This window comes from Megalops cyprinoides, chromosome 15 (genome assembly GCF_013368585.1).
Source record: "Megalops cyprinoides isolate fMegCyp1 chromosome 15, fMegCyp1.pri, whole genome shotgun sequence".
Lineage (NCBI taxonomy): Eukaryota > Metazoa > Chordata > Actinopteri > Elopiformes > Megalopidae > Megalops > Megalops cyprinoides.
Window position 1 is genome coordinate 3060516 of NC_050597.1, and position 27781 is coordinate 3088296.

At 46.2% G+C, this 27781-nt stretch overlaps 1 protein-coding gene across 3 annotated transcripts; it reads right to left on the bottom strand.

The window, feature by feature from the left end:
• Positions 1–275: 275 nt before the first annotated feature.
• Positions 276–27252, bottom strand: ccdc85a (coiled-coil domain containing 85A). Of its 3 annotated transcripts, XM_036546130.1 has the most exons (4): positions 26621–27252; positions 24164–25220; positions 3078–3135; positions 276–484 (listed from the first exon to the last, which is right to left on the bottom strand). In XM_036546130.1, exons 1-4 carry the CDS (start codon positions 26858–26860, stop codon positions 469–471), a joined length of 1371 nt encoding a protein of 456 aa, XP_036402023.1. In that variant the 5' UTR covers positions 26861–27252; the 3' UTR covers positions 276–468. The 3 variants fall into 3 exon arrangements, with proteins under 3 accessions (XP_036402023.1, XP_036402024.1, XP_036402022.1); XM_036546131.1 differs by lacking the exon at positions 3078–3135; XM_036546129.1 differs by lacking the exons at positions 276–484; positions 3078–3135 and having other exon boundaries at positions 23943–25220.
• Positions 27253–27781: the final 529 nt, after the last annotated feature.

The window sequence follows — 27781 nt, forward strand, 5'->3', positions numbered from 1 at the left end:
AGCCCGTTTGGGGGCCAGGGAGTTCTGGGGGGGTTTATTCTCAGCATGTGATCACTGCAGGTGAACTGCAGATGTAAACACCTGGGCCGGTGATTTCCCCGCCCTGCTGTTTTTATGCTTTCTGTAGGAGGTAGGGCTATTTCGTTGGCAACAGAGAGAGTTCCGCTCTTCACTTACAGTGCATCCACAGTGTATCCGCAACTTTTGGGATTTCAGCTGTGTCCAAAGAGGATGGCAATTCCAGGTTTTTTTTATATATATATATATATGCACGGATGAAGCATGTAGGAGGTCTGGAGGTGTTCTCTGTGTTAATGAGGACCGAGTCACCAATGAAGGGTGGTTTCCAGGGGTTGCCTCCTCAGAAGATGTCTTCTGTAGGAGGGAGAGCAGAGGACCTTCAGTCTCCCGGCAGGTCAGAGAGCGGGATATCCCCGTTCCTACAGCTGGATCCAGCGAAGGCTGTCGTCAAGATGCATCAAAGCTACGAGAGAAAAGCAAACAGGTGCTTTTAACGGGTTTGTGTCTTAAAGACTGAGAGTGAGAGAGACATTAGGTGATCATTCAGATACGTCAATGCAAACAGATTTGGTGACTAACCACTCATGCTTTTCTAGCCACTGTAGCCACTACAGAATCAATCTTTTTCACCAGTGTAGGGAAGGATTTGACTTGTCTAGTTTGTGTTGTGTCCTGTCTCTTTCATTATCAGTAATGGGGAGGGAACTAGAACTACTCTACATGGACAGCATTGTGTGCGTATACATGTTTATATGTGTATATATGTGTATATGTATAAATATATGTGCAAATCCATGCATGCAGATGTGACTTCATGACTGTGTGTGTGCGTGTGTGTGTGCGTGTGTGTGTGCGTGTGTGTGTGCGTGTGCGTGTGCGTGTGCGTGTGTGTGTGCGTGTGTGTGTGTGTGTGCGTGTGTGCGTGTGTGCGTGTGTGTGTGCGTGTGTGTGTGCGTGTGTGTGTGCGTGTGTGCGTGTGTGTGTGCGTGTGTGCGTGTGTGCGTGTGTGCGTGTGTGCGTGTGTGCGTGTGTGTGTGCGTGTGTGCGTGTGTGCGTGTGTGCGTGCGTGCGTGCGTGCGTGTGTGCGTGTGTGCGTGCGCGTGCGCGTGTGCGTGTGCGTGTGCGCGTGCGAGAGTGAGTGTGAGAGAGGGGCGGAGGGGGAGAGGGAGACTGAGACTATGCTAAACTGTAAAATCAAGAGGGGGATGAACCTCTCAAACTCTGTCCTAAGGTGCATGTATCATCCTGCCAGTGAATTGTCTTCGTGGTTAAATATTAACACACCCCAGTGCCTGTCCTGCCCACAGCAGATTTAAGACTGAGTGCTGACAAATGAGACAGCCTCCAGCCCTGCATCAGGCCTCTGTTTGTTACACACCTGTAGAAGAGAACAAACTCTGTCTCCCTGCGTTTAGAAACCATCAGATTCAGTAATCCGTGACAAGCTAACGAGACTCTGTTGTTCATGTGAAGTGGCGGATGTTTATGCAGAGAGCTGCGTTTTCTGTGCGTTTCAGTAGTGTTGACCGTAGCCTGCCCGTTCTTCCCTCTGACTCTAACTCATGGAAATGCTTCTGTTTGCATCATGGTATTGCACAAGATCAGTCTTTATACCCTGTTCAATAACAGGCCTAAACTTGTGACCTCACAACTGGGTGTCACCCTGAGGTTCACACACTGGGGGCTGGTTTTGACAGCGCAACCAGAAATATAGTGCAAGCATGATGGTCAGTGACAGACCAGAGGAGGTGGGGCCAGGGCAGCTGTGGTACTTTCACAATAGGAAGACTTTAATAATGTCAGAAGGGTGTCAACATGCACTGGCAAACTGAGGCATAGCACCGTACCTTTGAAAGTGTCCATATGACACTGTTATCCCAATGGTTTGCTCATTGAAGCAGCAGACCACTGTCATTGTGAGCACGATGTAGTGGCAAGGATTAAGGAGCATGCGCTTATCCGACATACCTAACATACATGTGTGAAGGTACCGCTAGCATTGCAACCTACCTGTGCTTTGATTGAATGGACCCCCTGACAATGACATAAATGATATAGTTGACTGATGGTACTTGCACCTGCATAAGATGAGCTTTTTTTTTTTTTTACTTTGACTTGTAATCTATTGTTCTGAGGCAGGTTGGTTTATGTATAGCTGTTTTTTGTCATTTCTGTTACAAGGCAGGTTGGCTTGAACCATATTGATATTGTGCTCGGGTTTTAATAAGTGTTTTAATATTTGACCACTCTCAGCTATTTGCTAGATTGATTACTGCAGTTAGTATGAAGCAGAATTAATTAGAAAATGTGACAAGCCACACAAGATGGGCAATCTATTTTTTTTTTTTTTCAGGTTTGCACCAGGCCACTGTTAGAGTAAACAGAACGAAAATGGCATTTGTGTTTTGCCAAAAAAACACATAATCCTTTAAATATTTACATTACATTATATTATCATTTAGGAGACACTCTTATCCAGAGCTTACATAGGGGTACATGTTTTACATGTTATCCATTGATACATCTGTTCTGTATATTTACTGAAACCATTCTGGGTTAACTACTTGCCCAAAGGTACAGCAGCAGTGCCCCTGCAGGGAATTTAACCAGCAACCTTCCGGTTATAAGCCCTGCTCCTCACCACTATGCTACAATGCCAATAATGTAATGTAAATGATGAACAACCACACCCTAAACCTTCTGACCACCACTCATCCTCCTTAACTGGTCAGGGTACTACAGCTATGGGGATGAAAACTGTGATCTCCATGCTGTTGGCATTTTCACAGACTGCACTGATGTGAAATCGCAGCAAGTGCCTGTGTGTGACTGTGATGCTTTTCCGTGCCATAAAAACGGGACTCACAGGGACTGTGATGATAATATCACAGATAGTGCTGGATGTGCAGCTAAAAAAGGGGTCATGACTCATTGAAAAAATAATAGAAAACAACAACAAAAATGCGGCATTGTTTGTGCACACCTGACATTCCCATAAATCTGCCTGTTAAAATGTCCCTGTCTTCCCCAGCTCAGCTGTGGTATCGGGGGCTTACCTGTCCCAAAGCTTTACACTTCTACAAGAGGCGGTGCAACAGCCAGCAGATATAAGAGCTGCAAAACAAAATAAATAATGATAAATGAATTCAGCAGATGTGCGATATGCCTGACCTGAGCCCTTACAGTCAGAGTGTGGCAGCGCTGTCGGATGGTGCTGAGATACACGACCGGGATTGTTACAGATAGCAGATGAACTATGCCAGTCACCCAGTGTAAGGACGTCTGAAAAACAAACGAAAAATCAATTTGAGACCAATCAAGACAATCTTTGTGTCCTCTCTCATCAAGGTAAGGGTCTAGGCTGTTACAGATGGTTAACGGCTGGGGTAATGGTTCTGTAAATATTTAAAAATTCCTGTCTATTATAAGATGTAGCTGGAGATTTTTCCCAGAATGCACTGCAGTGTACATGTGCAGAGCTATGCGCAACACAGATACTATGTTCACACTCGTAAGTAAGGATCCCCATCCTTTATTATCTTTATAAGTGCTATTTAGTCCCAGGTATCCGGTTACCACTTTGTTCAATTCAGCTTGTTTTTTATGCTTTCACTTTCATAGCGGAAATCTGGTTTCAGTGTCGAAGGACACAATTATTCTTATGATTATATCACAGCCATCAGTTCAATTGATCTTTGGCAGTCCTAAAGGGTCAAGGGGTCCTAAAGGCTCCTCAGTCTGAACAGGAAGGGCATCTGGCTAGGGAAAGAAGCTTATAACTTCTGGGTGTGACTGGATGTTGGATTTGTCACTATAGTGAAGGTGGCATTTCCTGCCTCCTGCGTCACTCTGTCAGACCTGGAGCTGTTAACTGCTCGCTGTTCCGACTTCCTCTCATTTCACAAGCCCAGCCTGCGGTTCTGCTTCCTCTGAGTGCCGTGACACGGCTTGCAAGGTGTGGGAATGGGTCTTATGCCAGTGTCAGCTCCACAATCATCCAAAAAGAAGGTGCACGCTCACCAGCACATGCAAGCATGCATGTACACGCACATGCACACACCCTCATGTGAGCACATGAAGGCACATGCGCGTATTGCAAACGAGCGCGCACACACACACGTAGACAAGCAAGTACGCACGCACGCACGCACGCACGCACCCGTAGACAAGCAAGTACACACACACACACGCGCACACACGCGCACACGCGCACACAAGCACACATACACACACACACACACACACACACACACACACACACACACACACACGCGTGCACACGCACACACAAACAAGTACACACACGCACACACACACCTGTAGACAAGCAAGTACACGCACACGCGCACACACACACGCGCACACACACACGCGCACACACACACGCGCACACACACATGCATGCACACACACACACACACACACACACACACACACACACACACACACACACATGCACACACACACACACATGCACATGTGGATGCATGCATGTGCACATAAACACAGCATTATAAAACAGTGTGGTGGAAATCGGAGATACTGCAGGACGTTAGTCGGTGTGACAGACCCCTTTTGAAGGACAGATGGCTCAGGTACTGTGAGCAAAAGACAGATTTAAATACAAAGCTGGATAAATACATCACTACCAAAGGTGCTGACAATTTCAATGGATTTCTGCGGAGAGGCTCTGTGGGATGTGTTGGCTGAATGGGCTTATATTCCAATGCCTCTTCCATGAGTCATAAGCAGTCCTTCTGTCCTGGCTGGTTCATATTTCTCTGCTTGTTTTATTGTTAAAAGAAGTTGGAGGAATTGTAGTTGCACGTGTCCATGTATAAATGCATCAAGTATGGTAAAAGTAATGGGAGTGTGGTGTCACTGCGAGGTGCCCTTTTTCCAGAACATGACTGTACAGCAGGCTGTCCTGTTTAGATTGTTAGACTGCTGTCATGCGTAGCTAGCTGTAAGTAATGGCAGAAGAAAGATAAAGAGTCCGGGACAGTTATCCTCAAGCACCCATCTGAACCCCCGACCTGCCACAAAACACAAAACCATGTACAGCAGAGTGCCATGAAGCAAAGCCGTGTCTGCTGGAAGCTCAAGTAGCACCTGCTACGATGCTCTGAATTTTTCTGCTTTTTTGGTTTTAATCTTACTGTCACTTTTTTTTCTTGAGTAAGACAATTCTTACATGGCTGCTTTAGAATCCCATTTTAGTTTTTTTAGTTACCTATTCTATTACATTTCCTAATGGAGAGATGCTGCGTCATCAAAGATTAATGTGAGCTCATGATTGAGGAGATATGAGACTTTTCACAATGCAATCCTTGCTTATTAGCCGGTAAATACAGTGTCATCGGTTACTGAGATGCTTAAAAAGTGCGACACTCAAAAGAGAGGTTTTCCCAGCTGAAGATCGTGGGAATAAGAGTGTGAAAGAGAACACAGCCTCTCTCCATAAGAAGATTCACCCCAATGCTGAAGGTTACCTTTGGCAGCTGTAACTGAGAAAACACATTACATTAGACTGTGGAGGGCCACTGACTACTGTGATGTGTGATACAGTGATATAAGATGATTAAAGTGCTGTTCCTCAAAGACACTGCTGGAGCCCATAACATCTACAGAAAAAAGATACTTAATTTTTTTAGTATATTTCTACAATTTCTGTATCTAAAGGTGACATTCATGAGTATCAATTCTGCACACAGGGAATAAAGCTTCTTTGTACATTTCTCAAAATGCAATGCTGTCTTACAGTAAACGCAGCCCATCGCCGCCTTAACAATGTTATTTTTCACGCTTACTTTATGCACTGAAATACATGCTGGAGTCGTTGCATAGCCTATTATACTGCCACTGCCCCTCCTCCCACTCGCTCCCACACACTCCCTTATTGAAAAACTAGGTTTCAATAAGCAGTCGTGTCCTTGTCCCAAGTTAGACAGCTGCACTGAGCTAAATGTGAGGAATTCAGCCAGTCACACAAAAATCACTGTTATCAAGGTTCTGTTGCTATGACTACACTACAGTTCTGGGCCACATAACTCTGCAATTAAAGAATTAAGATGAGTCTCCTGTCTCTCATGTCCTTGAAGAACATGGCACAAAAAAACTCTTTGGACATTTTTAATATATCACTGTAATAATTAAAAAATGAATATGATCATATATACGTTAATATGGTCAGCATTTGTGACAGGTTTTTAAAAAGCAAATCTTCTGCTTTAACCTCCAGGGTCACCCCTTTAAATGTGCTCTTGTTCTGAGTTTTGACTTTCACATAGTTTGTAATGAAGAAATTAGTTGTTTTTCTATTTTTTTTTTTTTTTTTTTGAGTAAGCTGGCCTTAGCCTTGAACTTATTTATTTCCCAAGCCTAGAGCTGTGAAGATCTATATCTGGTCGTATCACATCAAGCTGCCTCGGCCATCTCCAAAACGCATCATCAATTATTTACAGTCATATAAAACAGGCTGGAGGCTCAGAAGCTGCCGTTTATCACACTGTGAGCTCCCTCTTCGCCTGCTGCCCCCCTAAACGCCACCCACACAGCCACTCGCACACACACGGCATTATGGGCCATGACCTGTGACCTCTGACAAGAATCAGCCACACTGTTCCTGGAGGCCTCTACTGTGACGTCAGGGAACATTCTGGAGCCTACGAAGGGGCTAGCCTACTTGCTATTTACAATATTGTTCTTTTCATGTTCAGGTTATAAAAGTGCTGAGTAATGTGACTGAATAAATCACTGAGTCCCTCCTGCTCCTCTGTCCTCCTGCTTTTCTGTCCTACTTAGTTGACTACCTTTTCATGTCATGCTATTCATGTCAAAGTGAAGAAAAAAACATCTCAAGCTTGAAGGACCAATCAAATCAGTGGCAGAGCTGAAACAACTGATGCGTTCCCCCCTCACTTTTCTCTGAGGAGCCAATGACACTAACCCTGAAGAAGCTACCGGAACACTGCACTTACCCTCTCCTGATTGCTGAACACTCACCTCCCTGCTAGCTTGCCTATGGGAAAAGTAAAGGTGTAGATTGCATAAACTGCCCCTCTGTTATCACGCACGCACGCACGCACGCACGCACGCACGCACGCACGCACGCACGCACGCACGCACGCACGCGCAGGAAGATGAGCGCTTTGCGTGACAGGTCAGGCATTATAACGGGACACACAGCGTGGCAGTAATTGCTTCCTCCGCCGAGGTCGTCTGTCACCCCGCTATAGATGCTAATGGCTGGGAGACAAGGCTGTACAGCCCTGCTGTATAAATCTACCCATAAGCATGTGGCACGAACAGGTGTCCTGCAGGAGAGAAAAAAACGCCCAATCTTGGAGGCTGACCAAAGGCATTAATCATCAGCTGTATATTTCTTTTACTGTTGGAGTGTTAGGAAGCCTGCGGAGGTAGGTCGGGGAGGGGGGGGGGGGTTTAATTTAAATGGGGGGCGGGGCCGCGTGCTGCCCTTTGGTTCTGCTGCAAGGATTGACTCCGCTCAGTCGGATCACGGTCCACAAAGTGAACCCTTGTAACACGGTGTCATGAGACCGCCCCACCCTGCAGCTGCTCGGATTTCCTCTCAGTAAAACCTGAGTGGCTCTGTTCCCCTTGCCAAGGGCATCCAGCTGGCCAATAATTATACACACGTAGATACAAAAAAAAAAAGAGAGAACCTATGTACAGTATACTACATGTATTCTGCTCACTTTGGGCTGGGCAAAATCTCTCCAGCATCTACCTACATATGCTGTATATATCCTGGTCATTTTGGACTCAGCAGAATCTCTCCAGCATTTAGTTGCATATACTGTATGTATCCTGTTCACATTATGGAGCTGTGTAATAATCATTTATGTGCACACCTGTCCAGTGACCAGTGGCCACACTCACTGCTTCTGACAAAGGCTGTCAGCTGGCTGAGACTCCCACTCTCGGCTGAGACCAAACTATACCGTTTCTGCTGAAATTCCCATTGGCTAAACCAGCTTTCAAAAAAAAAAAAAAAAAAAAAAAACGCTTATGCCGAAATGACCCCTCCTTGAAAGGCTGATCCCTGCCTCTGTGGGCTGGAACAGGCATTGTTATGGGCTGTCCCATGTCACTGCTGCTCAGACCACTGATCTGAGGCCTGTCACTGATGAGCTGGATTAAGATGTTAGGGCAAGTCTAACGGAGGAGCAGACTCCAGTTGTCTTTTACTGTCGACTTGGATCAAGGAGTAGGAAAACCCAAACACTGAGTGCACAGTGCATCCGCTCTTGGATTTAGATGCGCAGTGATGCGCAGGTAGTGATGTCATCAATAGGTGTGGATTTCAGAGGAGTGCCCTCTTAAGAAACACACACGCTACCTCCCTGCCCGGAACATTCATGCTGCCCACCTCCACTTGAGATTAGAGCGTGGCATATGAAAGCTAAACCTACATCTTTTCCCCGCTTTCTGAGAGACGGAAAGCCCAAACAGATGTCAGCTTTATCACAAGCTCCGGTTACTGTGCTCTCACACGCTCCTCTTTTTACGGCTGTGCGGCTGCAGCTGACGGCGGCCTGGACGTTGTCAGTGTGTTAGGAGCATCAGCATTATTAATATGTATACTGCCATTTGCTTAATAGAACTGGAGGGAAAAAAGCTTCAAAGGGAAATGCTAATCTGTGTGACAGAAGCAGCTGTCGGGCCTGTTCTCAGGCCGTCTCTGCGAGTCAAAACAGAAAACGGGCCCATATACTGCTGTTAATAAATTAACCATGATATACAGTGCCAGTCAAAAGTTTGGACACACCTTCTCACAGAGGGGTTTTTCTTTTTTTTTTTTTTTTTTTTTTTTAAACCATTTTCCACATTTTAGAATAATAAAGATGTCAAAATTATAAAAACCACAAATGGAATTATGCAATGACCAAAAATTGTTAAACAAATCAAAACTATCTTAATTTTTTTTAATTAATTTTTTTGGAAAGAAATGCATACATAGGCATTTAATTCACAATTTATATTTGTCAAATTTCAAGCATTTAAGCATACGTCTACAGATCAAAATGTCTTTGAATGCATATTTTCCATTATCTTAATTAGGTGTGTCTAAACTTTTTACTGGTACTGTAGCTCAGGAAATTGTGGATAAAGGGGAAAAAAAACAGAGTTGGCATTATATTGGTCACCCTCCTGCTGCTGGAGACTTCTCCCTCCCCTAATCCCACAACAGTGCACAGCACCCGAGGTCAACATTTAATGAGTTTCTCTCCAAATATCTCCTGGCTTAGGACCTCGCTGACCTACTTCCTGGGGGCAAGAAAAAAAAAATTTGTTTGAGTTCCTTGTAATATTGCACCAGAGTCACTTTTTCTTGCCGTTGATTCGTGTGATGTCAGGGCTTACAGTTCAAAATGGACATTCAGAGATGGCCCTCTAACACACACACGTGCACAATTTCCTTGGAAGCACAATGAGTGATTACAGAAACGCTGCATCTTTTTTAGGCTGACACTCTGTGCGCTTCATAAACACCAATTTCTCCAAGACAATGTCAGGCTGTGATGGCTTTCTTTTCAGACCTGAACAACAGTCCCTCTTAGCACAGCGGGAGAGTCGTTCTGGGTATTCTTAGTCTTAGAAATGATAACGCAATAAAGTTGTCTGGAGAGAGTCCCACTGACCTAGCTGAAAGAGTCCATTCTGTCCTCTGCTCCATAAAACAAACTGTACCAACTAATCTCCACTGTGGGACCAGGGTCTTAGTGCTACAGCTTGCAAACCCAGAGCTTCGGTGTTTAGGCCTACCTGCAGCTGAAAAACCCAAGTCCAAACATTTCATCAATGTTCTGTTTTAAACTGTGCTAAAACTCAATAATTAAAAGATCAGAATGAAATGCAATAATTAATAATTACAGTGATACATCTTTAAATAGCATAGAGCTGTTCAATAAATAACTGAAAGGACTGGGGGGAAAAAAAAAGGATATTCTCATCAGAGTTCTTTTCATTGGCACATGTCATCCGACAGCTAAAAAAACTGATGCTACTTTTAATTATGCTCTGGATCATGAAGCAGTCTCGCAAAAGGTCCTGCTTTAATTAAATGAAATGGTTATTTAAGACTTCGAGCCAATAATTACAGAGCGGGGAATGAGAGCTTTTGCAAACCAAAGGGTGACTATGACTGTCTGACAATTAATGGCCATGTCTGGAGATGGGGCTCTGTCTGGCAGATCAATCAGTGCGGCCAGGCAGAACCAGACAGCGCTGTCTGTAAGGTGCTGTCCTGCGGCTCTCAGACCTGTAATTGCGCCCGTTTGCTGAGGTCCCGTCTGTTGGGCATTATTTCAGGAAGTGTGATGCAACACCTACACACAGGTTACACTAAGCTGTGATTGGTGGTGTGACATTGTGCTGCTGTTTACCTCAGGGTTTTTTCCACATCCATGGGTTTCCATCTGATTAGAAGCCGGAGGGCAGGCCGAAAAATAACCCCCGGAGAGGGTGTGGCCAAGGCTTGGAGGGAAAGCCACTGTGAGAGAGTCGCTCATCTCTTTACGGTGAGGCAGGTTTCCCCAGTGTCCCCTCCTCAGGAAACTGCCACTGCTTTAACCCCTTAGTGGCCACGCTATTGATTTAATCTGGACTTCCTGCAAAAACTGCAGCACAATTTAACGGGGCTGTTGGCCATTGTCAATATACCAAGAAATGTGTTTTAGCAGGTCAATGTGTACATTAGTTTGTGAAAAATTGGAATTTTGGTCATACTTTCCTGCATGAGGTGTACACTAAGGTAGTTTGCCTTTTAGCACAAAAAAAAACCCAAAAAGCAGCTTGCTGATGAACCAATGCAGCAAGCTGACAAGCCAAGTTATACAAGGGAGAACTACCTACAAAGAATTAACTTCTTAATAATCCATCCTATGAATATACCGAATGACCATTTTCACACTCATATTGTAAATGGGGGATAAACCCCGTACATAAATAGATATATTCAACAAACTGTTTATCTTACCAATATTATATTCATCCAATTAGGGGGAAAAAGCTCCAACTATACAAAAGTAAAGATGTACACCATAGTATATTATTGTGTGTATGGTCTGCTTCCACAAACCATGTTACAGAAAGCATACAAAACGGAAAGATAACAGAATTACAGATAAGTAGATAAAATTATTGATTACAGGAAACATGCCAAATGACTTGAGTGAAAGCCGACAGATATTACGTAAAATCTGGCATGAAAGCCAGTTTTCCCTCATATCTCTAGGCAAACCCCGATGCATGAGCCGAAATGTGAAAAACGCATTAGGACATAGGTATTGGACAGAGCTTATAACCCCAGGGAACAAAACTACTGCAAGCACATCCAGACAATATGAGCCAAATTAGATAAGGCAATGCTGTGATAAGCTAAGCAAAAGATCTGCAACCACACTGAGTATAGTTCACACGCATGTACAGTCCATGTCTGTGGAGGTTCCAAATACCAGATAACTATAACAGCAGTAGTCATTTATTTTATTCATATATCATTTCCATATGGGTGTAGCCTCAGGCATAAGCCAATGGAAATGCAGGCATATATTTCACATACTATTCATTCAAATCTGGCCAGTGCTGTCGAAGCAGGCAAGTAAGCACAGGCCCCAAAATAACAGGCTTTAAGCCACTGCGGCTCGCAAGCCAAAAAGGCACAGGATCGTGCCTTTAATCAAGGGGGCAATCCCGTGTGCAAAAGGGGGAATGACAAGGCAGCACCAAACCTGATTTCATCTCCCTGTAATCTGAGTGATTATCTGATTTTAATGCCTCTCCCAATTACCTGCCACCATCTCCCACTCTCACTCAGTGCCAGGATTCATTTCTCACTTCACCTTAGGGAAGAGAAAAGAGTCTTCTCCGTCACACAGCCGTTGGTTGTGCTGCAGCGGTCGTCACAACCCGAATCTCAGGGTCACAGACCACGTTACATCAGCAGGGGCGGGGCCTTGTAGCCCCCTCCCTGCCAGCTCCTCTCCTGTGACGGGCCGCAATGCCGCCAGATGATGCCTGTTGGAGCGCTCTCTCTCTCACACGGTCCTGTCTGCCTTTCTGAGTTCTGCCTCTTTGTTATCATCCAGCCGCAGACCTTGATGCTTCGTCGTGTGACAGTGCGGCGTCTTTATCCCACCTCCTCCCAGGAAGGCCACATAAAGTGGCATGCTGTCAGAGTCTGGAGTGGCACCGCACAGGGAGCTGAGAGGGCCCAAATCATGACTCACTCAGAACACAAGGTCTTAGAGGGTCCAGGGAGGTGACTGGACAGCCTTCAGGTTGCTTTCGTCAATGTAAAAAGGGTGCTTCTACGGCATGCAATTACGCACAACACAGCTACAGATCTCCAAACTGAACACAGAGCACTAAACTCAACATCATCAGCTGTCTCCACGGCAGCACGCATCCATTCTGCTGATGAAAAGCACACTGTCGCCAGATTAGCGGGCTGTACCAGAACCACGACGCGCGGCCCAGGGCTCTACCCTGACAGCATCCTCTGCTGCTCATTGCTGAGCTGGTAGGCGGTTTTCGGAGGGAGAGGGAGCAGCTTGGATCGTGGGCCAGTGTTACTCCAAACAGCATGGCTGGAAGCTTGCCCTTGCATTTGCTTAGAGTCAGCTTCCCTTTGGCCAGGAATGGAGCAGGGGTCTCGGGAAGCTGATTGGTCAGTCCCTGCTCCAGCTCTGTTGTTGCATCAGTAACAGTCTCAGCCAATCAGGAATGTCAGCACAGCATCCCCACGTCACTGCTCTCAGAGCAGGCCCCTCGTGAAGCACACCGAGATTTGGGCTTGAGACCATGAGGCAAGAGCATGAGACAGGAATTATTCACACTGAAGCACAGTTACATGCGTGGATTCTTTTCTGCCACTAACAGGAAAGGAACAATCTGAGTAAAGAACCGAAACTGCAGTCCTTACGTTGTGAAAAATGCCCGTCACTGCCAGTCTGTGCTTGCAGAGAGTGTCTCCGTGCGCCCTGCAGTGAGGGGAACCATCTGTTTCTGCCCACGCCAGGCCTGACCTCACCAGACAGCAGCTCCACAGAGTCAGCAGTGCCACCAGCCCGCTCTGCATTACGGACACTGTGTACACACACAGGCACGCACGCAAGTACACACACAGGGTACACAGACACAGGCACATGGACATAAATACACTCACAGGTTACATAGGCACGCACAGACTCTCTCACACACACACACACACACATACACACACACAGGATACACAGGCACACGCACATACACATGCATAGACACTCACATATAAATTCTTGCATACTCACACATGCTGTACACGCACGCAACGCACACAATACTCATCTCCACAATATCCATAATAACCAAGTCTGGGTCACAGTGTTTTCTTCACAAATATCTTGGCATCTATAAATAAATAACTTTAATTTAAATCACACTACGTCAGTACATATACACGCACCACTAATGGATAAAAAAGTTTGAAAATAATCCTCTTCTGTCCTCTCTGCTACTTAGCAATAACCTGCTAAAGATAATAAAAAACTGCATTTTGAGCCTGAAGCAGCTGGAGGAATTTCATGCACCACTTCTGATAATGAATTATTGCTATTACCATTGTTATTTTCATTATACGACCATGCGTAACACTTCTGCAATAAGCACAGGCCAGGCCAGGTTAGTCTGATTTAATTCTGCAGCCAGCAGACTTACACATTACACTAATAGAGGCAAAATGAAACTTTAATTGGAAATCACAGAATGCGTGGGGATTCATCCATAAGCAATACAGATTTCCTCTTCTTGGGCTCTGTGCTTAGTAGCTCGTTTCTGAATTAAATGCATCCAAAAGCACGTTCCACTGCTGAAACGCTTATTTTAAGGCCCAGACTTCCATAGAGGAGAACAGAAGCACAAGGGCAGATAAGACAACAAAAATACAAAGAGTCGTGGTATTTGGCCCATACCACCCTGTGGAACACAGTAACCTCTTTGTGTGTCTATGCAGGTAGGAAAAAAGCCAAAACTAGGGGATTTTTATGAAACGAACAAGCAGGCAGTACAAAATGGAAACTCACCACAAGTAAAGCAATGGCAATGAATGAATGCCCAAAGAGTTGCTGGACTGCCCAACTAAGTGCTTAGATGCAAAGGAGTAACTGCTGTTAGTAAACCGACCACAGGATGTCAGCGCATGGTAGTATCAGGTAGAATTATTAATGTGTTTTGATGGATGCGGTATAAGTGTATAAATAATATCACAATTATACTATCTATGCAAATGACAGCAGACAGTCTTTAATAATATTGTAATACTGTGTTAACTGCATCTACAGTGTAATAGTCCTTGATTAATGGGTCCTCTGTAAGTATTAACGCCGTACATGTTTTGCGTGCAGTCAAGTGAACAATACAGGTATCTGATTTATTATAGAAAGTGTTACTTTGAAATCATCGCTGTCCAAATGGGAAATATGTCATTGCTACCTGCTGCATAAGCAGAGACGGGTGAAAAAAACTGCTTACCCAGTGACTGATTTTAATCATAAATTAAATACATGTGCACTGGCATATTTAAGAGTGGTCTGAGTTGTGGTCCTGCACTGAGGGGAAAAAGGCTGAAATAACTGCACATCACAGACAGGAGCTCACATGTAGCAAGTTCGGTGAAACAAGCCCCCAGTCAGATTCCCCTCCTGGCCCCCTGCATCTGGTCACTTAATCATCCCCCTGCAGCCGACTGCCTCCATGATCCCGTGCATCCTCTCCCCACCCTGTCTCTCCAGCTCAGCTCTGTAAAGGAAAACTGCTGTCAGTCGACCTTGGTGTTAGATAAAGGTTAAATTAATAAAAATAAAGCGTGGTGCTTCCCGTGCCAATTCACCATGGGAGCATGGTTAACACGGCCCTCTACATTAACCCTCACAACTAAATTAAGTGATAACATCCACAACTACATTTGCTCTTTATTAAAGAGATAATCCACTGTACTGGACAATAGCCTGCACGATGAAGCAAAGGTCTGCCGTTAGGTCATTACCGAAAGCCTGCCGCCGGAGCCACCTGGCCGTCTCTGCACCTCTGGCACGATCGCGGCGTTTTCACCTGTTCTGACGACGCTCCTCTAGGTGACCCTCCCTGTCTGCTGGGCTTTGATGCATCAGCACTTCTCCCACTGTGGGGCCTTCTGCACCGTGAGCAGTCAGCCTGAGGTCAGACAGTCCTGCATATTCAGTCCCTGACCGCTGCGGGCAGCACACACACACACACACACACACACACACGGGGATACACTTACACCCCTATCAGCAGGGTGCTGCATCTCAAAGCACCACCGTGTCTCTCCTCTATCTCCCATCACTGGACTATGAGGAAGTGACCGTAGGAACGAAACTTAAGAAAATGCAAATGCTTAGAGTAAGAGCAAGGATAACCAGATTATCCAGCTCGTGTGAGAGATTACCTCATACGGTTAAAACTTTCATTCTTTCCTGTGGGGGGTTATGGTGGGATCGAGGCTGCTCATAAAGTCCGTCCTCAGTTCTGCGCTCATGTGGAGGTGAGGAGCAAGAGCGAGGACTCATCTCTGACCTGACACTGTTATCCACCCGATTACCTCATATGATTAAACCCTGCCCTTCCGTTCATTCTTGTGGGAGTTACAGTGGGGATTGGGGCTGCTCATAAAGTCTGTCTTCTGCTCTGTGCTGCTGTGGAGGGGAGAATATTCCGGTAGATTACTAAAAGCCCTTTGGTCTGCCAGCCTGACTGCTGCCAGGCCCCCCTGCAGCGCCTCTTCAGGGGGCAGGTTTTTGCCAGCCTTGTCTGAGGCGTTCACCCCCGGGCCGCGTGGGCACCCTGCTCCGCCCTCAGACCGAAACCCAAAGCTCCGTGTCCTGCTTTCGTTTGTTTTGCTGAGCTTTCCATTCCTGAACCAGACCTTTTGCTGAACACAGGCCTTTTATGTAACGACTAGTCTCAGATTACACTTCTACAATATCTCCAAGCGAATAAAAAGGTACTGTAAGTAGTTAATTAGAGCCTTTAAAATGGTAATTAAGCACTTAAGAGCTTAGCTGGAATATCGGACAGCCAATGTTAATCTACGCTACAAAACAAACCAGTATCTCAAGTATTGTATGTCCATATATTTCTGTCTCTGCCTGAACTGTGCAAGCATGCAGCAGTCTCTCCTATGACCTCCAACACCTGCATCACATGGACATAAATCTGCTCCTTACACATGCCTTTAAATATATGACTAAACCTGTCTGCCCTGCCTGCATCTAGATAATATATCACTTGCACTAAATAATGAGGTGTAAATGTATTTAACATTTAACATACTGAGCTGCGGTAAATTTTTTGACAGACCCTTTAACTGCCACCTTTGGGTCAAAAAAACCTTCACCCATCTTATTTTCTACAACATGAACCCCTCCAGAGCTCAGCCATGCTTCTGATCTAGCTTGCCGCGTTCTCCAGCGGAATCAGAATCCCTCTGTCACTATGTCACTTATGCTACCTGTACCTGTGTGCCTGTAGTTAGAATCGTGTCGTATCTGCTGCCAGCAGAAGCACGCCACATCGCTGCCACAGAGCATGAAAAGACAACATTTGTTTCTGGAATCAAACAAGCCAGCATGTAGCCCTTCACAAAGCTCCGCAGGTAAAGCTGAGGCTGTCGCAGGTACACCTGAGGCTGTCGCAGGTGAGCTGCAGCTGCAGTACCCGACGGTGCCTCGGCCAATGGGATATAATCTCTCACATCACCCCTGCTGGTGCTCTGGTTCTGTGTAATGGGAGAACACGGTGGGATTCAGGGGTGCCTATTACGTGTGGAAAGCGATCTTCGAAGGGTGCAACCAGAGCCGTTTAAATTCTTCTCCGCTATTGGTGAAACGCTGCTGCAGTACCCTGACTGGCGGAAACGCGCTGCTGACTCTCAACGCGCTGCAGAGAGGGGAGGATATTAAATCAGGAAATATTAAAGTTTCTCATTGCTTCCGTCTTCCGCTCACATTGCATTTCATTTGCATTCATAAAACAGTTTCGCTAGGTAAACCGATGGCACCGACACTGCCATACTGTAAAAATAAAACATACTGAAGAAATGTGCGTCTGCTGATGACATCACTGTCCGTCTCTCGACGCAGCTGAGAATCCCGTGATGCGCCCGCTGTGCCGTGGCACGGTTGGGCCTTTGGCTTTGCTGTAGGGAGCACTGGGAGGGTAATAGTTTCTGGAACATGTCACAGCTTTAGGCGCAGATAAGGGTCCCCTGAGATTTCACATGAAATCTCTCTTAAACGATTTCTTTTATCTCGTCCATCAGACAGTGGGGGTGGCCGTGTGACAGGCCTGCACAGGTGCTGGAGAATGGAAGGACATGCTGTGACAGGAAAAATGGCTCAAACTCACAGTCAACATTTTCTGTTTTACCCCTTGCTGGAATCAACACCGTATCATAACTATAATGTATATTTCTATTTATATCTTATTGCTTTCTCAGTCCTACTCCTGGAGGCCCACTGTCCTGCATATCTTCTATCTATCCTTGCTGCTTGATTAAATCAGGTGTGTTCAGCTAACAAAAAGTGCCACTGATGAGTTCAGTCATGTAGGTAGAGCAAGGATAGATAGATATGCAGGACAGTGGGCCTCCAGGAGTAGGACTGAGAAACACTGGCTTAGAAGACGTCTACATTATGAGAAAACAGAACAGAGGAAAAGAGTTTAGCTGGATGAAGGAAAAAAAAAAACTTAAAACAAAATACACTCCCATGGGTTCATTTTCAGACACTTATTGACCTTTTGCAGAACTTAATATTTGATTCCAATTTAATTCCACTTCCAGTTCCAATTTGATGTGCAAGTTGAATGATAACTAGAAGGTAAATTACAGTAATTTTCAGTGAACACCTGTGCGCACTTTAACTTCCCTGTTTGTTTCTGTGAAGAGAAGAGTGCTTTTTCTGTGCATTTTCACTGACCTCTCAACAGTGGCTGCTGTACACTGCACTCATAAGGTTAAATGACATTGGACAAAAGGCACAGATAAGATTGCATATGTAGTGTAACATATACGAAATGAAAGTCAGAGCATATATTGGTTATTTCCAAAACATAGGTCACAGAATAATGCCAGTTTCATTAAAAAGGAGCAACATTTCGCTTTTAAACGTGCAAACCGAGTCTACAACCTCACACCACAGCATAATGGTAATGAGCCTTAATGGGCTATTTTCAACAGTAAAACCAAACCAAGTCAAACCATTAACGCCGAACCGATTCCCACCGCAGCAAATTATTTCGCAACACTCTGGGGTTCTTATTAGCACTCAAGGTCACAGGATGTACACCTCCCAATTGGGGGAGAGTGGAAAACATACTGCAATAAATGAGTGAATCACCCATAGACTCCTTTCGACCACCAGCTTTAACAGTGCTAATGGGTGCTGCTTCAAGACTGGGATTCAGTTTATCTGACTCAGTTAAGAATCAATGTTAAAACTGTGTAGAGCAAATCACAAGGCATTTGACTCTGGAGAAGTTTGACATCAGTCTGCTACTATGCCATCTGTCCATGGTGCTCACCAAATAATAAACACTGTCTTTCAATGAAGATAATCCTGTCCCAAAGGGACCTGGGCATCGGCTACATAAGGAAGCATGTATGTCGCACAACTGCAGCCAAAATTTCAACAATAATCTAAATTCTTTCGCACACGGAAACCGTGGATGTAAGTCACAGCACTACCCTGTAACTGAAGCTGATAGTCCTGAATCAAACTCTTACTGTCGAGCTACTGTGTCAGATCAAAAAGTGACTCCTCACTTCACCCAGCAAGACTTTAATTTGTACCAAATTTCACATCTTTTTTCTTATTCTTTTCCTTTCCACTTTAATCTATGGCTGTTTCTCAGAGAATCAACTTTAATCACATACTGCAAACATTGAAGCAACCACAAAAAGGGGACTAGTGGTTAAATTCTTGAAATTGTTTTTTAATAAAACTGTAACTGCTGTTAATCTGACTTCCTAACTACATCCTTCAAATCTCCATACAGCCACACCCTGTAAAACTGCATACTTAAACACTGCATCCTGTAAAACTGTATCTCTTAAAAACCTCCTGGAAACTTCTGTCTCTTTCTTTCAACTATAATGTGTAGTGCATTACCTATAAGTAAACACAAAACCTGACCTATTCATTTACTTCAGGGCGTAGTATAGTGCAATGGCAAAGCTAATAACATGTCCATCTGAACTGTTTAGCTTGATAACCGAGGGCCAGATTCATTTTAAGGCAAAGGCTTTGCCCTCAACTGAGTAACAAATACATTCCTTTTTGCATGTTTTGCATAACATGTTAAGTTCATTTCAGAGGCCACCAAAGGCACAATGCTGTACAGGAAATACAAAAAAAGCCATATTTACTGTAGACCCATAAATCAAAATGAAACAACAGAGCCTGCCCTCATAACTGAATTCATGCAAAGAGCCTCATTTAACACAGTAAGTGTGTCACAGAAGTCAACAATGAAGCAGCTCTCGCCACCTAAACTCACTGTGGAACTTTTAACCTAAAACTACAGTGAAGTGAGAGTCATTGAAAGCACAATGTTACCGCTTTACAAAAGCGCATGAACAAAGAGCTCCTCCACGCCTTCAGCTATGACACATACCTGTTATTTTTGGCCGCTTTATAAAAAGTCTGATCCTGTGACAGCATCGCTTTGAGGCTACAATCAAAGAGAAAACTGCATGCTGTGTGTTGCTGTAAAATGCTGAAATGATACAAGACTCAGAAGCTGTAGGGTGTAGCCTCAGACACGGTCATCAAACCCCCGGTAATGACTTTGCGCTTTCCCAATGTAAAGGCCATTACCTACTGCATCCCCCACACTGATTTTAATCCATCACCTAAAAAACACAATGGTATTGTGTATGTGGGGTTTTAAAATGCACCAGATCAAACACAAGTGTGGAGGTAACAGAGAAAATTCACTGTTTGCAATATATAGCACCAAAGAAGTCAGTCCTATTGAATATTTGAGAGTTACCTGATGCTTCAAAGTTTTGCATGACTAAGACAGTCACAGGATTTAAAATGACTTAAATTTATTGGAATATGATTTCACTGATTTGTTTATGAACTATGATGAATTGTGAATAAGTGATGCCTACATGTTCAGCATAAAACCTTTGTTACAAAGTTCCCTCTGCTCTGCAAAGCATATGATTAACTCTCCAAAATGATACCAATTAGGGTCTTTTGAAGAGGTGCTTCACTTAAATGAATTACATGGATTTCAAATGACTGCAAACGGCTGAATGAAAAACGCCATCCCTTCAGGTTTGAATTACGAGGAGACCCAGAAGCCGAGTACAATGGCCAGTGTGAGAGGGACTTCATTCCTATCGTTTCCTACACCAGTGCATCTCACAGCACCACCACAGAGCTGTTCATTGTTTACTGAGACTGACTGACTGTGTTCAGTTTTCATTCTGTACCACCGGAATGGAGAAAGAGATGACAGAGAAGCTATTGGCTGAGATGCTATATTTGGCCTATGAATGGAAGGCTAGTAATTCTCAAGGTCACAGTCATGCGGCGCTGAAGTTGCAGCTCGTGGCCTTTTGGCTAAATCCTGCTGGACCTGCAGGCTTTGCTGGAGAGAGGGGGAGAGGGGGGGTGCACAGCGCCAAGGGGACGCTGTCTGGAAGCGTTCAGTCCTTTTCTCCACTCTCGCCACTGTTTCTAAGCTGTTTTCTTCTGAAAAGGTTAAACTTCTGAAAAGGCTGTCTGGGAGGTGCCATTTCAACAGGGTGTGCGCACACCACTGGGTTGTGGTATTTGAGTACCAAATCCACGTGTTTTTCTGCACGTCTGCCTTTCTTTTGGGCTCGGCTAGAATAACTTCCACCCCTACGCCAACCTCAGAACAGGTGAGTACCTGGGCAATACCGCAGCTGCAGATGAAATTACAACCCAAATTTTTCACTGCAAAAGCACATAAAATGTCTCTGAACAGTTTAGAGACAATCTTTACTATGTATGATCTTTACTAAGTATGATCCACATGCAGCTGAAATCCACACGGTTTAAAGTGCTGCTTCGCCATTTTACCGGCCCAGAGACCTGCTCGAATCAGCAGGCACACAAGCTGAGGATCCTGGGAGCTGCACCCCAATTCCAACAGCACCCCCCTACTCTCCCGCCTGGCCCACTCAACAGCAAACAGACAGACATCGAAGCTGCAAAAGGTAATTAAGATCATCAGTAAAGGTGTCTATCCATTACTGCACATGTTAGTGACTGAGTAAAAAAACAGCAGTAAGCTGAGAATCACATTGCACACAGCTAAATGCTCTTTAATCAGACAGGCAAAAGCTGTAAACAGTCTCATTTCTCTAGAGACCAGTGGTCTACAGCAGTATCTGTGCTGAGGATTTGCACTGTCGGAAATATTAACCCCTGGCAGTGCTGGCCAGTATTTGGGCCTCTAAAGTAATTATTTGGGGAGAGGCTTTCAGAAGAGAGGGTCATCAGGTCTTTTTTGTACAATCTTCCATGAATTTTACATGACATTCTGTATTGTGACAAGGTAATGTAAGCGAATTTACTTATTTGCTGTGTTTGTTAAAACCACAGTTTTGCTTGTTGAAGGCACAGTTGCGCTCTGAATAGGGCACAAACTGCTGAAAAAAAATTGAAGTCCATCAAAACCTCTTAAGGGATAATCCAGCATGGTTTTTTTTCTGAGGCAGGCTGTACAGTTGGCTACATGCTCACATTTTAATTCCTGGGTCAAAAAATCGCCTGTGATTTTGCCAAAGGAAGTGGGAGTCCATGTGAACAGTGGATAAGCCCACATTGAGGTCAGTTAAAACACTCACTTTTCCTATCCCACTGCCTGGCTGACCACTTACCCGTCCATCTGTTCATACATCTATTCATCAACCTGACTTGCAAGGTACAGCACCAGTTGAGGAAAGATGTCTTTCAGACACCTGCTAAATCGGGGACAATCGATTTTTTTTTTTTGTTTTTGTTAGTGCTATAGCAGCTAACGATAGTGGTGGTCGAAAGCATTTCAAACCACACAGTAATTTAACAGATGTCCTATATTGTGACCAGATATTCTGCTCATGTATTCTGTGCATCCTAACGTCCATGTCATCACAGATGTTCTATATTAAGACCAGATATTCAGCTCATGCATCCTAACTTCCATATATAGGAGGTTCCAGCTGATAACCGGGGGCTCTGGTCCTGCGTCTACTGCTATATTCTGTATAGATCTTCTGTGTTAGACCACGCCCCTTCAAGAATGTTCATTGCTCATTTGGCAAATCGGAACACTTGTAGCTTCAACAAGGGCACATACAAAATTTTCAATATGAAGCGCAGGCAGATGAATATCTGGTCCATATATTGACTATTTGTGGTAAAATCCTCTGCTACGATTACAGCTCACTGAAAATACAACAGGCACAACACAAGCAGAAGGTATATGACAGGTGTTCTTGTGTGGCTGACCCCAGCTCAGTCAGCAAGACAGTTACCAGCCCAGCATCATAAGGGGGTTAAGCATTGCTGGGCACCAGTGATTACCATGTACTGGTCGGCCGCTTTTTAGTTCAGTGTCAAAGAGGCAAATGCGCAGATGGGCCTATTTATCTAATAACAATACATATACCACTGTGTCACAAACAAGCAGGATTTGTGCTCATAAGGACTCGCAACAAAGGTCTGTATTTAGCTACACGTTAAACTGCCCGATCACTTTCACTTTGAGATCACTCTGGAAGGAAAATATCTGCTATATCTGGACCCTCTTAAAAAAAAAAAAAAAACGTGCCGTCCCTTTCTGGGGAGTTAGCAGTAAACGAGAGGCTTTTTTCCCCCTTTAATCGCAAAGTAAGGCAAATAGTTCACCTCCAGGAATCTGTCCTGTGGCTTCAGTCAGCTGAACCACTCAGCATTTTCTCTCCTGGAAATCATTACCAACCACTGTAGGAGACAAAAACACAAGCCAGGCAAATACTGGGATATACTTTCCCTTCTTGTGTCACACACAGCCCTTACAGATCTAATACGAGATAAAGCGCAGCCGGGGCAGAAATGAGGAGATAGGCCTGCAGAATAATTTAACTGCCAGAGGCTGGCTGGAGTGACGTCTCAGTTCTGAGAGATTTCGCATTGAGGTTTATATCAGACAGACGTATGCGAATCTCAGACACTCATTAGACGCTCATTCATACAGACTTAATAAAGAACTGTCTGACACTTGTAACATCTGAAAATGGTGACGTGGGAAACGTAGTTGTTTGGAAATCTTACATTATTATTTCAGCTGGAGGTACTTTCATGTAAATCCCCAAATATGATTTTAAAATCCTCATAATGTTTTTTTTTTTTTTTTTATCTTTTTTCTTTTTTTTTCTTTAAATGTATGTAGCCGGGACACATTTTGCAATAAATTATTCTCAGAACCCAACTTTAAAATGCATGCCTTTGGAACTGGGCATAAAAATAACTGAAATCATGGTACTAATAATAATAATGAACCGAACTGACAGGGCCTGCTGAGCTCTGCAGTATTACCTGAGGGACTGTGTGAACGCATGTGTGTGCTTACTGTGTGTGTGTGTGTGTGCGCTGACTGTGTGCGTTTGTGTGTGTGTGTGTGTGTGTGTGTGTGTGTGTGTGTGTGTGTGTGTGACCTTGTGTGTGAACATGTACGGCTGTGTGTGTGAGTGTCTATAGTTCAGGGGGATGGGAATGTGTTAGCTTGTGTATGACCGTATATGTGCATGACTGTGTGTGTGTGTGTGTGTGTGTGTGTGTGTGTGTGTGTGTGTGTGTGTGTGTTAGCAGGGAGGGGTAGTGTTAGCTTGTGTGTGTGTGTACAGCCATATATGTGCGTGTCCATGTCTCTCTGTGTGCGTGAGTGTGAGTGAGCAAACAGTGATATGACCTGCTGTGATCTCAGGGACTCTGGGAGTATTGGGGGGGGGGGGCTCTAATGTGGGGCTCAGATAAAAGCCGTGGTGTTGCCCCCCTCCTACCCCCGCTGCTGCGGCCCTGAGAATCAGACAGACCCAGCCTCCAGTTAGACCCACCGTTCACGCCGTTATAGAGGCTCCGGTGGTGTGGGGACAGCTCCTCTCCCCCCGGCCTCCTCGACGCCCCCTCTCTGCCGGGGCTGCCAAATTTTGCGTGTTCGGGGCTGGGGCTGAACTGGTGCCGGAGCGCCTCGGGGCTGGCCCCGCCCACGCGTCCCTTCGGCAGGTGCTCGGGGGTTCCCGCGAAGGCCTGCTTGGGCTCGGGACTCCCGCAGCTCCCCACGCTGGCCCTGTGCTTGTGGAAGTGCTCAGGACTCGCCTGCGCGGCCCCCAGCAGCTGCTTGTGTGGCGGCGTCTCGGCGCCCCCCCGTGCCACGCCCTTGCCGTGCTTCTCCGGGCTGGGGCCTCGCAGGGCCTTGTGGTCGGGGCTGGAGAGGGAGCCGCAGCGGGGCCTGCAGGAAGGCGGCAGGGGCAGCGGGTACTCCGGGCTGCCGCTCCTGTGCCGGCTGGGGTGCTCAGGGCTGCCCCCCTCCCCTCCGCCCCCCGCCCGGGGCTTCTGCAGGTGCTCAGGGCTGCCCCCCACATGCCCGGACAGGAGCTGCTGTTTGTGGTGCAGATGCTCAGGGCTGCCCCCTGCTGGCCCGGACAGGAGCTGCTGCTTGTGGTGCAGGTGGTCTGGGCTGTCCGTGCTGCCCCCGCTGGAGGTGCTGCTGCCGTCCCCCACGTCTCTCAGAAGCCCCGCCCCCGGGACCGCCATGTGCAGGAGGCTGACCTGACTGTCGATGGAGTTCCGGCACCCGGCGGCCGCCGCCACCCCGACCACGGCCCCTGCCCCGCCCCCGCCCCCGCCCCCGCCGGGCCCCTTCTCCTCGTCCAGCATGCAGCAGAGCTCCTTCAGCTCCAGGTTCTCCCGGATCACCTCCTCCTGCCGCAGCTCCAGCTCCTTCAGCCGCTGCAGGTAGAGCGCCACCTCCTTGCGCATGACGCCGGCGCTGTAGCGGCCCAGGCGCTGCCACTCCCGCGACACCCGCTTGCCCTTCTGCCGGTCGTCGTCCAGGAAGCAGCACAGGTCGCGCAGCTCCTGGTTGTCCTCCTGCAGCTTCTGGTTCACGTCCTTTAACGACGGCGTGACCGCAGAGATGAGGGGTTAAAAAACAAACAAACAGGATGAGCGAAACGTATCTCACGCTTACAGCATCCCCCGTGTGAACATGATGCACAGTGCACAGCATCAGCCCCGCTGGGTGGCCTCTGCACGTCCTGGTGTGCGTGATCTACACAGAGCAATGCCCCATTTTCACCTCACTTCTGTGCAGAAAAATGACAGCATACATGTCTCCATGCCAGCGAAATGTAACTCTGGAGATGAGTGTGAGAGAGAGGGAGAGAGTGGGGGGGGAGTGGTATGCATGGATGCAAGGGTGTGTGTGTGTGTGTGTGTGTGTGTGTGTGTGTGTGTGTGTGTGTGTGTGCGCGTGTGTGTGTGTGAGTGAAAGAGTGTGTGTTAATGAGTAAGTGGGTGTTCATGCACCTGATTGTGGGTGAGCATGCTCTACACACAAGTGCACAAAGGGTCATGTTTAGCATTTGCACCCGAACAGTTTGCTTACAGTAGGTGTAAGCTGCTTACACATGCTCTGAGCCCCTCTTCTGATCATGCAGGGATTATTCACGGCGCAATTTATTGGATTTTTGGGCCTAACAAACTTGTCTAAGATCCAAAGTGCTTCATCCCACATTCAAAACACCTCTCACCGCAGTAGCTTAACCTCAGTTTTAACGCCAGGCCTCTTAAATAACCCCTTAACACCATTGCAAATGAACATTCCGACTCATTCAGGCGCCCCTCGTTCACTCGCACCCTCCGGTCAGCCGCATGCGGTTGGTGAGCGTCTTCTCCTGGTAAGCATCTGTCTCCGTAATCCGCTCCATCGTTTGAAAAACACTGCAGAAAGTGTGCTGTCAGCTGCAGCCTACTTTTTTCAGCCACGGGAGATTTGTGGAAGTCAGCCTGGCTCGCGCACACCGCGCATTTCGGTTCCGAGTTTGTTGCACTGGACGCTCTCGCGCAGGCGAGCTCCGCGAGCCGACAGCCGGGCTCACTCGCGTGAGACACGCCTGCTCGTGCAGAGCGCAGAACATCGACTTCCGTTACTTTACCATTTTCCGCATATTTGGACAATGTCTATCTTAGCATCATGTTTGGAACTTTACTTAGTGCCAAAATTCACTGTTTTTCAAACGAATGCAAATTTACATTTTTGCGCTTTTCTTCAAGACGCGTGTGATTGTAATATTAGGTTCGCGCGCACGTGCACACACATACATTTAAAGAAATGTAAAACTTAAGACCTCTGTAGTCACCTTCCTTTGCAATTGTCACCTAAAGATATCCATGTTAATTCCATGTTGGAGTTGCATTTTTACGGTGATAAAAGGTGCCGGTATTTAAATCGCAAACCCCGCATCGCCCAGACACGCTCTCCTCCTACAAATGTCCAAAACGGGTCTCACCTTCAGCCCCCTGATTTCGGTCAGGTGCAGCTGCAGCCTGCGGTTCACCTCCCGGATCAGATTCCCGTGGTCCAGCATGACGCTCATCTTTTCGGCTTCAGCTCTCCGCAAGCGCCGCACCAAGTCCTCCTTACTCCACTTCAGCAGGTCCTCGTCCGTCAGCTTGGAGATGTCCTCCCCCGGACTTTCCGCGCCCTTGGTCAGCTGGGGCTGAGGTTGTGCCTGCGCCGCCTTCTCCATTGGTTTTAAGTTGTTCCGATACAGTCAAAAGAACAAAATATAAATATTAAAGTAGAGACAGCTAACCCCTGGCACCTGAACTTGTCGAAGTGGTCTTCCTACAGTGGCTGTGGAGTTTCAGCTAGCCCTCTATATGTATCGCATATTTGGTTTTTCTCCGCAGCCCATCTTTGCTTTGAGAGGTTAAAGGATTTCAGCGATTTCCATCTAAAATAAGTATTAACACAGACAAATAATGAAGCCCTGTGCAGAAGAGACCGCAGACGTCCGGGGTTTGTGATGTTGCACCCTCTCCTGTCGGGCTGCCTCCTTCGCAGAGACCCTCACCGTCTAACGGGATGCCGGCGACCATGCCTCCCGCCGCGTGCGCTGCTACCGGCTGCAGAGCGCGAGGGGAGTGCGTGATCGTGACTGCAGCGAGGAACCCGGCGGATCGGCACGCGCAGTGGTGGAGCGTGGACTCTCTCTCTCTCTCTCTCTCTCTCTCTCTCTCTCTCTCTCTCCCTCCTCCCCCTCTCTCTCTCCCCCTCTCTCTTTCCGTCTCCCTACCCTCAGAAAATTACAATTCAATCCAAGTATTGGAGGACGCGCATAGCCAGCGCCATCTGCTGCATTGAAATATATCCTGTCACTTCCACAAAATATACACATGTAAGTTTACCGCAAGGTTTCGTCAATTCAATGACGACTGAAATCAACAGAAATTACACCAGTGTTCATGACTATACGCCTATATTACGTTTTTCGTTTTACACGGAGTTAGCTGCGTGGTGCACAAATCCCAATACCAACTACATTATACTACAAATTAACAAAATGGGTGTCCCTGGTGTCCATTGAAAATACAACGGACGGTATAGTATGCAATAATGGATTCTCATGGTCAAAAAGGGACGTAAGCGCATATTCCAAGCAGAAGGT

Excerpts from the sequence above, each read along its gene's own strand:
- ccdc85a (XM_036546129.1), bottom strand. The coding sequence starts at position 26,860 with ATGGAGAAGGCGGCGCAGGCACAACCTCAGCCCCAGCTGACCAAGGGC. Across the intron at positions 25,221-26,620 it reads CCGAAATCAGGGGGCTGAAG|GACGTGAACCAGAAGCTGCA; the intron begins GTGAGACCCGTT and ends CCGTCGTTAAAG.